General features: G+C 35.1%; 2 protein-coding genes across 2 annotated transcripts; both read right to left on the reverse strand.

Moving 5' to 3' along the window:
* Positions 1–2,336: 2,336 nt before the first annotated feature.
* On the reverse strand, positions 2,337–2,849 carry LOC132903269 (uncharacterized). Its single transcript, XM_060951105.1, has one exon. It carries the CDS (start codon positions 2,847–2,849, stop codon positions 2,337–2,339), a length of 513 nt encoding a protein of 170 aa, XP_060807088.1.
* A 1,045-nt stretch (positions 2,850–3,894) lies between these two features.
* LOC106142995 (meiotic recombination protein SPO11) lies at positions 3,895–9,378 on the reverse strand. Its single transcript, XM_013344955.2, has 8 exons — positions 9,168–9,378; positions 8,806–8,989; positions 8,252–8,395; positions 7,678–7,871; positions 7,075–7,220; positions 6,432–6,569; positions 4,368–4,539; positions 3,895–4,034 (listed from the first exon to the last, which is right to left on the reverse strand). The coding sequence occupies exons 1-8, from the start codon at positions 9,376–9,378 to the stop codon at positions 3,895–3,897; spliced, it is 1,329 nt and encodes a 442-aa protein (XP_013200409.2).
* Between the last annotated feature and the right edge of the window lie 6,950 nt (positions 9,379–16,328).

The raw sequence follows: 16,328 nt of genomic DNA on the forward strand, positions 1-16,328 counted from the left end.
TAGTCAGTGATCCAGTTCACTATAGGACGCAAACCATTTACTCGTACATATTTTGAGTGTAGGCTTGTACAAAATAGATTTTAATTGAGCTAGAGAATTTGCCTTTCTGATAGATATTTCAGTAATGTGTAGGCAGTCATCGAGTTGGGTTGTAAATTAGAACATGCCATTGTTAAGTCTGTTTTTGAAAAGACATCACGAGTCGTAAACATTATCAATTGACTTGTATCAAGTCAAGTCACATTACTATTCGACGAAAGCTCTATTAAATTCGTCGACTAGAAATAATAAGGATCGCTTGGTGTACTTACAGTCAACATTAGCAATATGTGTGCATTTTTTGTTTTAAGAACTTAAATCTTTAAAATGAAGTTAAATTATACACGGTAGGATACACACATGTGACATCAGTCATATTCTTTTCCATTTATCCAATATTTACAGAAAATCGTTACTATTGCTTTGTTGACTGTAATAATAAACGTGGATGACGATATGGCCATAATACTTTGAAGGATTTACCATTGTTGTTAATTTCACCGTAACTGTGACATAGTAGATAAATTATTGTTGTTGTATAGATAAACATTTGCCGAAATTTGTTAAGTGTTATCGGATACCTGCATAGACGCATATCGTACATTCCATGTTTGTGAAGACTGCCAATTTGGTCTAAATTTTACAATCATTGTATTATTAAATACCTACGATACGTCGATGAAATTAATTTCGATTGCCGTTATGGTCTTAAGGATGCTGTGATTCTTCTATTGCATAATTTTAACAATATTGGATTACATATATTTAATATCCATCTGATATTATGTAGGGCCTAGTAAAATCGAATTCGTTGTAATTATAAAAAAAAACTAATTATTATAAGATTAATGTTAATTTAGATATTTTAAATTCTTCCATTATGAAAATAAAGATATTGCTTTGTTCTCCATAAGTTATAAAACAAACATAGACAATATATTACGGGCTATGTGTACATCACACAACATATGAGATTTTATAGTTAGTTAAAAATACGAGAGAGTTCGGAAACCGGGTGCTTTAAATTTTACATCATGTTGTATGTATTGATTTCTTTAGCGGATGTTCTATAGTTATACTAAACATCAGACGATTGCTAGCTGGTTGTAAAGTACTCAAAGCTAGCAAGCTCAGGCTTACCCGTGAAAAGCCAAGAAACAATAACAAAATATATTAAATTCACCTCGTAAAATGGTAAGCCTTTGCCGACTGGTTAATAAAAAAAATATGCAAAGCAGATGCTAGTTTTTAACTAGAAAAAATATTTTAAGTCTTACTTCTACCAAGTTGATAAGAAATTTTCTGCGGATAACACCAAATGGATTCGTGTTTAGAAGATTTTTATAGAACAAAATTAACTTAAACAACGGTTGTTGTTAGAATTTTAGCACTAAATTAACTATCTTTTATTTGCACGTGCATTCCCTTCACTCCATTCGATACGAAGAGACGCAAGTCTTCCAGAATGGTTATCTTATTCTTGACGCAGGAAAGTAGGAACTATGTGATGAACTATGTCAATTATTTCATATATTTCAACTTCAGCTATATTACATTTAATTTGTTTATGTCCTCCGAAATCTCTAATAAATAAGTTTAGATTTCGTCCTAGTTTGGCCAGATTCAATGGATGTGGTATAAATGTGAATCAGTAAAGCTGTGTTCTTAGGATCCCCTGCAAATCGTGCTAATCTGTACTCGACTTGACTATTTTGCAATAAAGTGATAATATCATCTTGTAAATGCGTCTAGATCATCAATTAAAATAGTTATGGAATACTGCAATAGCCACGACTTCACCGGTATAACTGAATATCATTTTACAACTTGTTCGAGTACAGTTGAGCTGCAGAGTAGTGTCCGCCTTCGTAACTATTAGAGTGCCGTGGATGGCTCCCTTAGCGGTTAGATTGAAGACGTGAACACTGAATATAATAACAGGCTATTTTAAAAAGTTATAACATACACTTAAAGAAATTTTGCCTAACGCGGGCTGGAATATTGCCGTTACTATATTCAGTGTCATGTCGTTTGATGGTCCTAGAAAATGCATCTAAATTCTACGTTACCTATTGTTAATCAGTGTTAAATCTTATCTCGTTTAAGAGTTACAGTGTTGTATAGATTGGTATGTTTCATTTGTAAATTCTGAGATTATTCTGTTATTATTGTAAAGTTTCTTTGAATAAATAAAATTTTGACATTTACGTAATCGTTCATCGCGAAGTTTTATTTGATAAGAATACTGTTTATTTCAAAAGAGGACTCACTGATCTTCAAATTCTTTCAATCCTTCATTATTTATCAGGTAACTCGAAATGAACTCGAGGATGGACGTCTCTGAAGCTGGTGTTCCACAATTCTGCACTGCGGAAGTACCTTTCTAAGTGTTCGTCTTTGAGCCTCATGTCAGTAGGGCTGGCGCTCGCATTGCATGTGCTACCGCTGTAGGCGCCGTCCGAGTTGCAGTTGGTCCGCGATAGATTCCTCATCAATTCATAATGGGAGAAGTTCATCGACATTAATGATATGTTATCATTCCTATGTGCGCTGTTGAAACCACTGGGACAAGCATCTATGAACATGTTCCTGTTTGAAGTCGCCGGATCTACCTTCGTCCCTGATGCGTCCCCATCCTGCAATTTACTCTTTTTCAATCGCCCTAAAGCCAAATCTAATGATTTTACAGCATCGTTTACGAAAAACGATTTCCGTTTCACTGACTCATTTTTTACTTTATTTTGCGGTAGAGGCGGAATGGCATACGACCTTGCTTTAATGATATTCTTCTTTTCACTGGAACTTTCCATGTTCATTAGATTTATACTAGATGATTTAGGGATCTCGAAGCATGTTGAAATAGAAAATAAATGTGGAAGTGTATCAAAGCCAAAAATTTGACATTTTAGACAATTCAATGTACCTACCAGACACAGTCAACCGCAGTCAGTGTGACGATAATATCAAAGACGAAATAACTCTATTTCATCAATTACATATATTATGACCTCAGCTTAAATACAACACGAAAGAAGTTCATTGTATCCGAAAAATATATATCTTAAAATTTAAATTCAGTAATTTTATTAAATACCAAATAATTGGGGATCATAGGTATCAATTTTGAGTACTTCATCAAGAATTGCCAGACTCCATCTCTTTCCCATGAATGTTGTAAAAGGCGACTAAGTGAAAAGGCGGAGATTAAATAAAAGTTGATCCATATAAAAACCTATCTTACCTAATCCAGGATTATGGTCAAAGTCGCAAGAATCTCTCTAGTAAAGAAAAAACTACTGTAATTTTAAAATCAATACCAATAGATGGCACTACTAGCATCACGCAACACGCCACCCCGCGTTAAACTAAGGGACGATTCAAAAATACAAAGCATGTGCCCCCAATCCCCCATAATGCGTTACGAAACGTGTAATTTGTAATTGCAAACTATATCTAGATGTCGCTAGTATCTGTAATATTGAGACAAATCGTGTCGGAGGCATTGACGTTATAGTTGATCGAAGGTCGGAGGAATAAATTTTCATACAAATAGAAAAATAATTTAAATTAAAGTTATATTTGGTTTTTGCAATACAATTTTTAAACAATATGAACGTTTCATTGAGTCACTAATAGCACCTGGAAAAATTGCAAAATTCAATTTAATACTTATGAAACATAAGCAAAACAATAGGTACTTACGAAAGAAAGTGACACTAGGGTTGTATGAAAATAAGGCCTTGCAGGTCACTTATTGAGAGTTGAGATGAAACCTAGAGATTTAATTTGAAATTTCTAACATAATAAACAAACGAAAATAAAAGATGGGTAAAGGGATATGTATTAACAATTTATTCAACCTAAATAGTCTGCCTGTACAATTTTAGAGGGTAAATAAGCATCACACAATGCGGCAGCAGTGGGTGCCATCGCCTCTATTTCCGCTTTTATACCGCTTGAGAGCATCGAGCTAAGTTCTAACTTGATACGGTATCCTAGAAAAATGTTAAGTTTATAATCACTTGCTTTTATAACTAAAGGCCCGAGCACAACAAACAAAGCTCAGAAAGAGATAGCAGAATTGAAGAGAAAAGAAGAATGTGAAGAGTTACTTGAATGCCTGATTAATAATTGCTTGATTATCAAAATAAGACAAATAATTTGTAAGTTGTTTTCTGAAAAATCTCAAGATAGTGAGATGGTGTGGACTGTGGTCTAAAAGAGATCTACTTACCTACTCATTTTCATTGTCTTTAGTTGCAGCAAATTGAGATGCTTGAATTGAAGATTAAAAAAATTCAAATCACCAAGATCTTTAAGACCTTTACCTATATCATTTGCCAAATAGGGTCTCCTTAACAATGCAGCCAGCTTTTTCTTGTCTAGGTCGGTCATCCTCAGACGAGCCTCACTTGGAGCCAGGGTCATGACGTCGTGTTGGCGAGCACCAAGAAGCAACAACGAGGTACACGCTAGAGACGAGGATAAGTGAGATTGTGCCTGAAGAGATAAAATAAGAGGAGTCAGAGATTAGCTCATTGTTGAAAATGCACCCAGAATTTTTTTTTATATCGCGATTTTAACAACGAATGTGGATCTTAAGGTACGGAAAATACCTATATATACGTAAGTATAGTGATAGTGATCATAAAGCAGTGTATTTTGATGGGACAGTATCGTTTTGTTCATCTCAATACTCATCTCAAATACTCAGCAAGTTTCCTGTACTGTGTTATCATGGCCCTAGCTTACTACGACCTATTGCAATTATTAACTCTTGTGATAGGTAGGTATGTTATGTAGATGTGTTTGTAGCTTTTTGCATTTAAATAAAATTTACTTTTATATACATTCAGTCAGAAAAGTATCGGGAATGGATTATTTATTTATGGTTCCAAATTCAAATTTTTGTGTTTTTTGTTGTTGTTAGATTGGCACAACTGTTTTCCATTTTGGCGCGGAGTTTGAGTTGCATCTGTTGTTTACATTAAATACAGTGCTATTTTTAGTTATATCATATCTAGTGTGTATTGCTAATTTCATAATGGATAAAAACATCGAACAAAGAGTTTGTCTTAAATTTTGCATTGCCAATGGAATATCGTGTTCGGAGTCACTGAAAATGTTACAGAAGGCTTACGGTGAATCGACTTTATCAAACACTCGTGCTTATGAGTGGTACAAAGCGTTCAAAAGCGGTCGAGATGTGATGGAAGATTTGCCTCGCTCTGGTAGGCCATCAACGTCTGCAACTGAAGTTAACATCGCAAAAGTGAAGGAAATAGTGACTGAAAATCCTCATTCAACTTTGAGAGAGATAGCCACCGAACTTTCTGTATCTCACGAGTCGATCCGTACCATTTTAACTAATAATTTGGGTATGAAACATGTTGCCGCTTGGCTAGTCCCAAAAGACCTGAATTTTTTTCAAAAACTCAATCGCATGAGAGTCGCTGAGGACATGCTAGAACGAGTCAATTCCGACCCAACATTCATGAAACGCATTGTTACTGGTGACGAGACGTGGGTTTACGAGTTTGACATGCAAACTAGTCAACAAGCTTCGGAGTGGCGCCTTCCAACTGAACCGAAACCGAAAAAACCACGCCAAAGTCGTTCAAAAGTCAAAGTCATGTTGACTGTTTTCTTTGACTATCGCGGTGTTGTGCACTCGGAATTCTTGCCGGAAGGTCAAACGGTAAATAAGGAATATTATTTGAGTGTTATGCGGCGTTTAAGAAAGCAAATCCGACGAAAAAGGCCAGATTTGTGGAAAGAAAATTCTTGGATTTTGCACCATGATAATGCACCTTCGCACAAGGCCTACATTGTGAACGAATTTTTAACCAAACACTCAACAAATACCATCGAGCAACCACCATATTCACCAGATATGGCTCCAGCCGACTTTTTTCTTTTTCCTAAACTCAAATTACCACTTCGTGGCACCCGTTTTCAATCGGTAGAAGACATAAAAGAGAATTCGCGGCGAGAACTGACCTCAATTCCGGAAACAGCGTTTAAAAAATGTTTTGATGATTGGATTATTCGTTGGCGTAAGTGTATCGTTTCTAAAGGAGCATATTTTGAAGGTGATAAAATAAATTTGGATGAATAACAAACAGTTTGTGTATTATTGATCTTTTCCTGCTACTTTCTTGACAGAGTAGTATGTGTAAAAAATATAATAAGTTACAGTAAATTTATTAATTGTAAATTTATCTCCCCACTCTCATCTCTGCGTGTTTCCATTTGTACTCTCCACAGAAGTGTTTCGGGGCCTGGGGTCCATCTTCCGACTAATTGTAAATGTATCTTCTCCGTTTATAAAGATACTTAATTTTACACACATATGTAGTAACCAATAAAGTATTAACACAATAATAACTCACCAAAGATCCGTATTTGTAGGTAAGAAAGATTTCAAATCCGTGTGGGTCTGCGTCCACAAGGGCTAGAGCCTTCAGTTGGAGCTCTTGACACAAACGGCATAGCAGCTGGCGGGTGCATACATCGGGATAGCCCTTGCCCTGTACCGGAGAAATTAAAATAATTAAAATATTGCCGTGTAGTTCCCGGCGCTTTAGAATAGGACCACTCCATCTCTTTACCAGGGATGTCGTATAAGGCGACCACGGGATAGGCTTAAGAGCTTGGGATTTCTCTTTTAGGCGGGCTAGCAACCTGTTAGTATTTGCATCTTTAATCCATTATTTTTGTCATACACCAGAACGTGGCTTAGCTTTCAGTCTTTTCAAGACTGTTGGCTAGATATGTATATGTGATGTGATGATATGTAGGTATAGGTGTGATGATATGTAGGTATAGATGTGATGATATGCATGTATGTGTATGTTGACAACATTAAACAATGGATTTGCTGATTGATCAACTAAAATGATGATGCAACAACTATCTTTCACATTTTATTTCTCTACAGTTGAGTTACCTTTATAGTATTTACATTTATGAGATAGTCTCGATACTTATTTTCTTTAATAATACTTTTTAGCTAAATTCTTTACAACTACCTACCGTTATTATAATGACTGGCCCCAATCTTACAAGAGCACCTTCGTCTAGCAACTTCTGAAACACAGCATCCTTTTCTACTACCAGAATATATTTTGCAGTTGATTTTAGTTCCTTAATGCCGTCTATATCTTGTGGTATGAGTGTACCTATAAAATATTTGTTTTGAAATATACGTGATAATAATCAAATAACATGAGTAATTTCAGAGGTTTAGTTAATTATTAAAACCTATTTTTAACATGAATAAAAATAAAAACTACGTCACCCACTAAAATACTATAAATGAATGTTAAAGCGAGTAAAAGAAGGAAATCGTAAAGTTATTATACGTGAAGAGGATGAATGAAAGCAGGTCGACTAGGTTACAAGGACAGTGTGGATGGAAAGGCCTAGACGAACGTACCTTAATCTAATAAAGAACGTCCTGGCAAAAGGTCAGGTTTAGAGTACACGAAACCGCCGAGCTTGCATGAAGAGAGATATGAATATGGATGAAGCGAAAGAAGTATGCAGAGATCGTGGTAAGTGAAAAGATGTCGTCTCTGCCTATTCCTCCGGGAAAAAAGGCGTGATTTTATATATATATGTACGAGTATAACTCACCACCAGCAGCCATACAATCGACAACACTGCCATTCCTTTGAACTATCGTAAGAGGGCCTGCTATCAGCCCCTTGGCTGTAGCCACAATGCCCAGAGTCCAAGGAGGCGTTTCCAGTAAGCAGCACACGTCTCGCACGGCCAGGTCTAGATTGCTTTGATTGCGAAATCTTATAACATTTTGGTAGAAAAGCTCCCTAAAAATTTTCTATTACTAAATTGGTGTACGTTACTTTATGAAAATCAACGGTAAATGCAGCAAACGCCTGGGCCGTATTAGTGAACCAAATAAATCGCAATGAACTTTTATAAATCTAGATTTGATTTTTAAACATCAGTTATAAACACATAAGGAATGCTGTGAGAAAACCTGACTGACTGAAACTCGTCACAGGCGCACCCTAGTCTGTCCTATACTTTGGTTATAGGGCTACAGAGAAATGAGGATGTACCCATAACTAATGCCAGATGAATGTCTACACCCAGCAGAATCACATATCTAGGAGAACGATCTTGTAACACGTAACACGAATGTGTTACGATTAAAAATGAGCCATATTATAAAGATAGTAGGTACCTTCTTGTGACGGTCAAATTCTTCGAAAGCAGCTCGTGAACTTTTGTCAGTACGAAAACAATTATGTTAAATCTTGTCTTATCTTCATTACTCGAATAAGATATTGTTGTTTTTTTGGCATCATTAAAGGACTTTAACGTTACTCTGAAACAAATTTATCTTCAAATTGAGTAAAGGCTTGAATAATCATTCATTTAAATTTACAAAATGATATGCAATAAATGAATTCAAATTTAAATTGAATTTGAAATTTGTATTTTCTCAGCATTTGTTACCAAAAAAATTATTGCTCTCTCGACATGGTCAGGCCAGGCATGCTTCTGTAAACACTGTTACAAAACGTATCTCACGTAGTGCGAATTGTCTTGGTAATGTTAAAATGCAATTTGCCATTACCGGTAGCTGTAGTATGAAAAATGCTAAGAAAAAATCGGTTCAGCAGAACGCGAGATAATCGCGTACAAACATACATACATAAGTAAAGGAGGTTAATAACAAATTTCGCGCAATGCACTGACCTCATCAAACCCTTTAAAATTTCTCTTACTACCTACCTATCTAGATCGTAGATGCAATTGCTCCAAAGCCTTTGATTTCTTAACACCAACGTTGGAGTATCTCCATGATCTGCGCTTGTGTTAATTTCATGAAGAATGTTTTCGATTTTTTGCAAAAGAGTTCTCCTAGTTTCACTCGTCTTTTCAAGCAATTTTGGTGACTGACATGGTTTCTCGGAGACTGTAAACGAATGAAATTAAGTTTATTGAAAAGTTTGACACGTTTGCATATTTTATATAAGTATCTATACGAATGAATACATGTTGACATCTGAAGTAATTTAAGTTAACGGATTTCATTAAGCGCAGAAGTTTACGTTACTAAATTTAAGCATAATCGGAAAAATTAAGTAGAATACCTGACTGTTTTAAAAGCTCTTGAACTTCACCAAAGTTCAGTTTTCTCTCAGGGAGCTTAACTTTCTCATCAACCATATTTTCCGCATTATGATTGCCGCAAAAAAGCTTATTAATGGCTGCCACCAGTTTCGCATCTTGTCTAAACACCGTTATTGGATTCAATGCTAAGTCCCTCGTCAAAGCCAACAAATCCTTATTCATTACGTCCATTCTGTAAAAAGTATTAGTACAAACAACCTTAGCAAACAAACAATTGACAGACAACAGAGCCGATGGAGTTCTATTAATGTAAGCCACCGGCAAGTGATGATGATCCCTACCTACCTACTGGCGAGATGTTTATCAACCGCAAACAATAACAGCGTCACAAAACGGAGCTCGTAAAAGGGCCACGAGACAATGGGACAGCTCCTTGAAGGTTTTTATGCGAAGTCGAACAAGCGAACGGGACAACATCATCGCCGGTGGCGCATCCGATACGACTCGCGCGCAGATAAAAAATGACACAATAGATTTAATCGGAGATAGTGGGGCAGGCGTCTCGGGAGCAGATGACACGCCGTGACGACCTCACAAAGGGCGTGAAATGACGTCATAATAGCCTCGAATTATCGCCCCCTCTTGTCTCAAGGCAAATATTTAACAGCAGCCCCGTTTTTGTCCTCTTTCTTCGGAGACCATAAATTACGGGGTTACAGACAAATGATGCGGACCGTTACCGCAGGCCATTGTTACGGTGACATATTGCAACGAGGTGATGTTTATGTCTTATTATGGACTTTCGTGTAAGTTATGGTTAGCTAACGAATTCTTGGTAAACCACCACTTTGACTTTGTTAAGTTTATGAGGAATCTGATTTAGAGCTTCAACCTCGCTATTAAATGTTTTATTTTCTAAACGTGCTCACGTTTATTAATTTTCTTTTATTGTAATGTTTTTTGGATAACTTACGTAATTAAATGATTTAATTTGTTAAATTACTTACTTTAAAACCTAATCTTGGAATTTTTTAAATACATTTTTGGCTTAACATAATTTTAATGCACTGTTTAGTTCAACACCAACTTGTTTTTGCAAACCCCACTATTAGGTACTACACTTGGCATGCAAACTTCAAAAAACTTGAGGTGTGAGAAAGCGGCCATTGAAATGAGTTCCCAATCCCATCGCTGGGCACCCCGAGGTGCGCGATCCTATCAACGGGTGACAACCCGCACAAATACCATACAAATTGTTCGATGGCTCCTTCAAATTGATTGTTGCAATTATTCGAACCCTTTCGCGATTCAGACCGCGGGGAGGTGAGAACCGAACACTTATCTTCTGCAGAGATCGCGAGCGAACCAACTCTTTGACGATGGTGTGAAGGTAGACCGCCGATTCTTACGACCGCTGCGGGTTATTCGCTATTATTTTTTATCGCCATCGCACCGCCTGATACCATCTAGATAACGACTACCGTTTTGTTGCTACTTGATTTACTGTTTAATAACTCGGATTTTGGTGTTATGGTGGCCTATTGACGGTTTCTATTTTATTGATGTTTAGAATAAAAATATCCTGCCAATGTTTCTCATACTGCACAAATGAGAAGATGTTGGATTTTTTCTATACGATATCATGCAACATGAATGATCGTTACACAAGAAATATAAATTTGTTATTCATGTTTAAAAGGTTGCATTGCAGCTATATTCTCCTTGTTTTTGTAGCTTCCCACAATATCAGACCTCTTGAACGGTCAGCGGAGCGATATTAAAAGCAACAGTTATAAAAATAGGAAATGCAACGGAGGGCATTGTATTTGGCGAGTGGGTGCCACCAGGAACCGCAGGGTGCCTTGCCACAATGGACCACCATCCTACTATCTCGATGGACGATACGTTGCCGCCTAATTGACTGCTCAAACATTATTCTAATACTTTGTTATTGAATTCAGATATGTGCTATTAAAAGTCGGCAATTTGTTACCGGTTTTGTAAGTTGCGATGTTATCGAGTCGGTCTGTAATAGTTGATTTTACTATTAGCGACAAAGTTATGTAACTACATCTTAATTTTTATTGGATTTGAAAATTTGTAAAATATTCACTGGAATCATTATTTACCCAATTAATGAAAAAATGGGGTAAATAAAGTCAAAATTAATAAAAAACACTATACAGGATTTCCATCATGAAGCCATACAGCTGAACGTAGCCTTTCATTGTGTTTGAGATAATTGGTTCTGAATAACCCCGCAAGGGACATACATAGATGTGACTTTATCTATGTATATTATTACATGATATTACTAGTTTTCTGCCCTCATATTACCGTAAGTGAAGGAAAAGACTTAATTTAGTAGGAGACAGATTCTATTTGTACAAAAGTAAAGTTCTGATTGTAAGCTTGGTTCACAAATGTCGTCGTCTTTTGTTTATTGTTCTTAAAGTAAATTACAATAGTATTTGCAATGAAACCGTAACTCATATCAGACCCTCATTCCCACATTTCAGCGTAATGGCCACAGTTTCTCACATTGGAGTGGCTACTTACACATTGTGCCTCAAACAATGAAACACGTCTACAGTATCAATGCACTTATAAACTATATAATGGCGATCTAATAGGGGAATATTGGAAACTATTCCTATTGAAAATATGTCTTTAGATCTTGGTGAATGTTGTATCGCGGAATTATCGATGAACATAATTTTAAGCTGATCTAATTTATGCAGGATCATAGTCAAATAGCGCTCTCCGGGTTTCTGAGAGGATATAACTGGAATTATCACCAGCAAGATTTAAAAAGACAATTTTTAAAAGTCGAAATTTTAAATGCATCATATAAAACCTAAATCAATATCAGATTCTTGGTCTTGTTTCCTTCATCCTATATTACTAAGATATGCAAAATTGTATGTATCTTGCTAATGTTTATCGAATGACGTTTGTTATTCACAATGTTAGCTTGCGATTACCTACCTACATTACGATGATGTGTACTGTCTCTTTATATTTTCCATGATAATCAAATCTCAATAACTAATTCCAACTTTGATTGTTTTTAAATCTCTTTAAGTGTTGTAAACCAAACTAATAAACCGGACGCCAACCATGCCAAGTGAAGTGGCGTCCCGTAGCTCCGGCATATTGCGCCGGCGCTCGTTCCCACCCCTCTTCAGCTACATTTACATTAACACAATACAACTGTCACATATTAAACGTTATAATTACGCAATACATTAGATTTATAGCCGAAAAACAATAGTTGTGAACCCTTTCCGTTTAAAATAAAGCCGACGAAATGCATCGCTCATTTAGAGGGTAATTAATATGAGAGTTCTCATCCCCAGCAATTAAAACTGCTTTGTTTAGAACGGCGGAAAAGTAAACAATAGGTGACCTTTTGTGATTTGATTCAATCGAGTTTTTTTTACATTTCTGAATGCGCATTTTGGAATTAAACACGTGCATAGGAAATTAATGTGATATTATACCTACAAGGATACAATAAACTTACACAAGATAAACATTTTTGTTCGAAACTTGATAAATTATCTCAATAAATAATTTGAATATACTAAAAGTCCTAGAGTAAATGAATTATTACTTCTCAACTTTAACCTCTGTCATGAATTTCTACCTAAGCAATGTTATAAAATTATTCTATTTCTTATACAACTCTGTAATAACGAACTGTATTAGCGTTCCTTTCGCCTTAGGTAGCCCATCCTGAAGATCTTGATCTATTTTTGTGACCAATTTCATCAAAATGGAAGCGGCAATTCGCAATTGCAAAGACAAAAATAGTAGTAGGTATATCATTATTCTCTTAATAATTAATAGAAAAACTGGTAATAAACATCTAGTCGACTTGTGTAAAAAACAAAGTTGAGAAGTTGTTGCGTCAGCACTCTATTACAGTAATTACTACTAAGACCATCATCAGGTTTTTCTACTTACTTGAGCAAAGCAAGGATTGAGATTCCTTTGAAGCCGCATTAGGAGCTAGGCAGGTGGAAAGCAGAGCGCAGGTGCGTCAACTCGCACCAAGAATTAAATCTAGAAATTTCTACTAATCTAGCCGACTATTTACGACCCTGGATAGTAATGTCGTAATAGCGGTCCATAGTTTACACAAGAATATTTAATTACACTAATGAAAAGTTCAAAAAAATATCCCAGTACTTATAGCCATAAACATTATGCAAGATAAAATCATTAAATGTAAGGACTACATGTTACTTACTTACGCAGTTGGCGGTAAATTGACGTTTAATACTTATTTTTTCAATAGTCTTTTTATCGTACTAACGTGCACTTTGTATTTTTAATAAAACATTTTGATTTAACTTTAGAGTTTTGATAATTTATTTTTGGCGGGCAGATAATTCAAAAAAAGAATGCTTAACTTTCTTTTTAACACAGCTTACAGACGAGTTCGTTATTCGCATTCGCTTTTTAAAAAGGTTGTTATTATTTTCGGGCAAATATAAATATTAAAAATTACTTTTAATTTGTTTTTTTTTTTTTAATTTCATAATAAGTATGTACTTATTAACCAAAAATAATACTAGACCTTGAAGACTGTTGGCACATCCCCGCAAGGAATACCTATATCTAGGCGTGATTAAATGTATGTATGTATAATACTAGACTTAGTATAAATCGATTTTATTTGTTTATATTTAATGAATCTGGATTTTTTTTCAAAAGTAATAAATGAAATAGACTTTGTTTTTCCACTATCTTTTCATCAGATAGTTATCTGTCGCTCATGCTAAATTTACCAAACACACAGCATACTCCACGTAAACGATAAATTAATTAGGTTACAAATGTGTCACAAAAGCCTAAACTGGCCAGTCTTCAGACTGTTTATACTAAAGTAATATAATAAGATTTATCTGTATTTTAAGATTTGCATGGTTTAATTTGGGAAAACATTCCTTTATTTTTTTATATAGACATTTGTCTATGGTTTATTAATAGCACAAAATTGTTATGCATCATTGTATTTTCATGACGATAGCTAATTGTTATTTGTTTATTTAACGCGAAAATAGTCTACCACCCGTATATCAAAGACCACAATTTGCTTGATCCCTAGTTTTCGCTTTGTATCAGGGTAACTTTTACTTGCGAAGGAGGGCCAGGGCAGGGCATTGGCGGCCTATATTCAGACTTCTACGGCTATTGTATTTATTGTTCCACGGTGTAGTAAATCAGTTTTGCGCCATAATGCGACGTGCCTGTAATAAGTATATGTTCTCTCACCTGTTTCAATATTTTTGTGAATCTTTTAGTAAACACCACTGGTATACCTCATCTGTACTCTCCTTAATTTGCATAGTGAATGTCCCCCGCAGATTATATGTACAGATACACAGCTGTTATTGCCACGCGCCTCTCAAACACAGGTAAAATATAGAAATGTAGGTACAAATTTAAAACTCAATTTTGAACCTTAACATTTTACATTTCACAATAAATTGTGGCCTGTTTTGTTTTTAAATGTCTGCGAAATGTTTGACTCGGAGGTAACACCTGGTCATTATTATTTATGAATCAAAACAATGTTTACTTTTTTTGCATAAGCACGTTCATGTATTGATAAAACAACATACATAGCCCTTGTCTGTTCAAAAACTTAGAAACTAATGAATTCATTTTAATTATCAAAAGACCACGGAATCCTGGCAATATTAACGATAACGAATAACTTAAACGATAAATCGTTTGTTTACAAACAGTTTGTATCATTAACTAAAAACTGATGAATACTTGGATGTTATAATTTCCATTATGCTTTCTTAATTTTCCTTCTTTTTATTTGAAGATGTATACTTTTATCCTATCAATCATTGATATTTCAAAAACTTCTTACTCAATTTGTTTCCAAATTTAATTTATGAACAGTGAACCCATAAACTTGGGGCTACAAGTATCCACATGCATTTTTTTATTTGCCTATCAATTGTGTGTCGTCGGCAGGGAGGGCCGCATTCCCTCACACCTCGCGTCAGCTGGCCGTCCTCACCCTCCCTGTTTCCTATTAACTTCAATTGAGCCCGACAAATTTACATGAACAATAGGGCTATCAAGTAAGCGGTTTTTACATTTGAAATCGGAGTTTATAAAAAAAATTGTTATGATTGAGGCTTGAAAAAATAAATAAAGACTACGTAGTATTTTAACTCGTCAAACGAAAACAGCCCGCTAATTTCCTTTTCTTCAGCAATTTTATTAAATCCACTCTTAGTGCAACCCTAGAGACCAGATATTTAAAATAAATTTTCTATGTTACATATCTGGACTCTTATTTCCTCTAGACCTAGTAGATTTATAATATGTTAGCCCTTCAGTGTTCTTATTAATTATTTAAGGAAGTTCCGCATAATTTTTTTAAAGTGATTTTAACCTTACCTACGTAAGATTTTTATCGATATTTAAAAAAAATATAATTTAAAAAGTATCTTTAAAAAGTTGGTCCAAAATATAATGCAGGGTAAGCCATTATTTTAGGCAAGCTAAACTTTTGAAAGAGTATTCACATCACCAATAAGTCCCATCTCATGTTTCGTGGCCCGACGCCAGCGCTCGTGCGCCGCGCCATATGGACGCTGCGCGACTCAAATCGCTATTATATTGCTTTTAATTGATAACAATTTAAATATATTTGGTGATTCACACTTACAAACCTCATTATTATTCATCGAGTCATTATCTCCATGTTCACATTTTACCATACGATGCTATCTAGCACGAATGTGTTTTACCTTTGTGCTTCTATCGTCACGCCAGTAATTTAAGTGCCATAATGGTACTGTTGAAATTATATATATATATATTAGAATTATTGCCCAATTAAAATAGACTGACATTTTCTATAAGGGAATCCAAATTACTTATTAATTTAATCAAAGTTATCATTTTACGAAAATTATCCTTACAATGTGTTAAAAACGACTGATGATTTTTATCCAACTCTGCAGCAAGATCTGATCCCATTTCATCATGGTACGAAAACTTATACAATAGTTGAAAAACTTTTTAGATAAGTCCAGTGAAAATGCCAGTTTGTTCATTTTATTTCCTCTATTTAAAATACACTAATTTACAAACTCCTTTATTACAAACGCGGCAAAAATCTCTCAGTCATAAAAGATCACATT

Source organism: Amyelois transitella, chromosome 2 (genome assembly GCF_032362555.1).
Source record: "Amyelois transitella isolate CPQ chromosome 2, ilAmyTran1.1, whole genome shotgun sequence".
NCBI classification, from domain to species: domain Eukaryota; kingdom Metazoa; phylum Arthropoda; class Insecta; order Lepidoptera; family Pyralidae; genus Amyelois; species Amyelois transitella.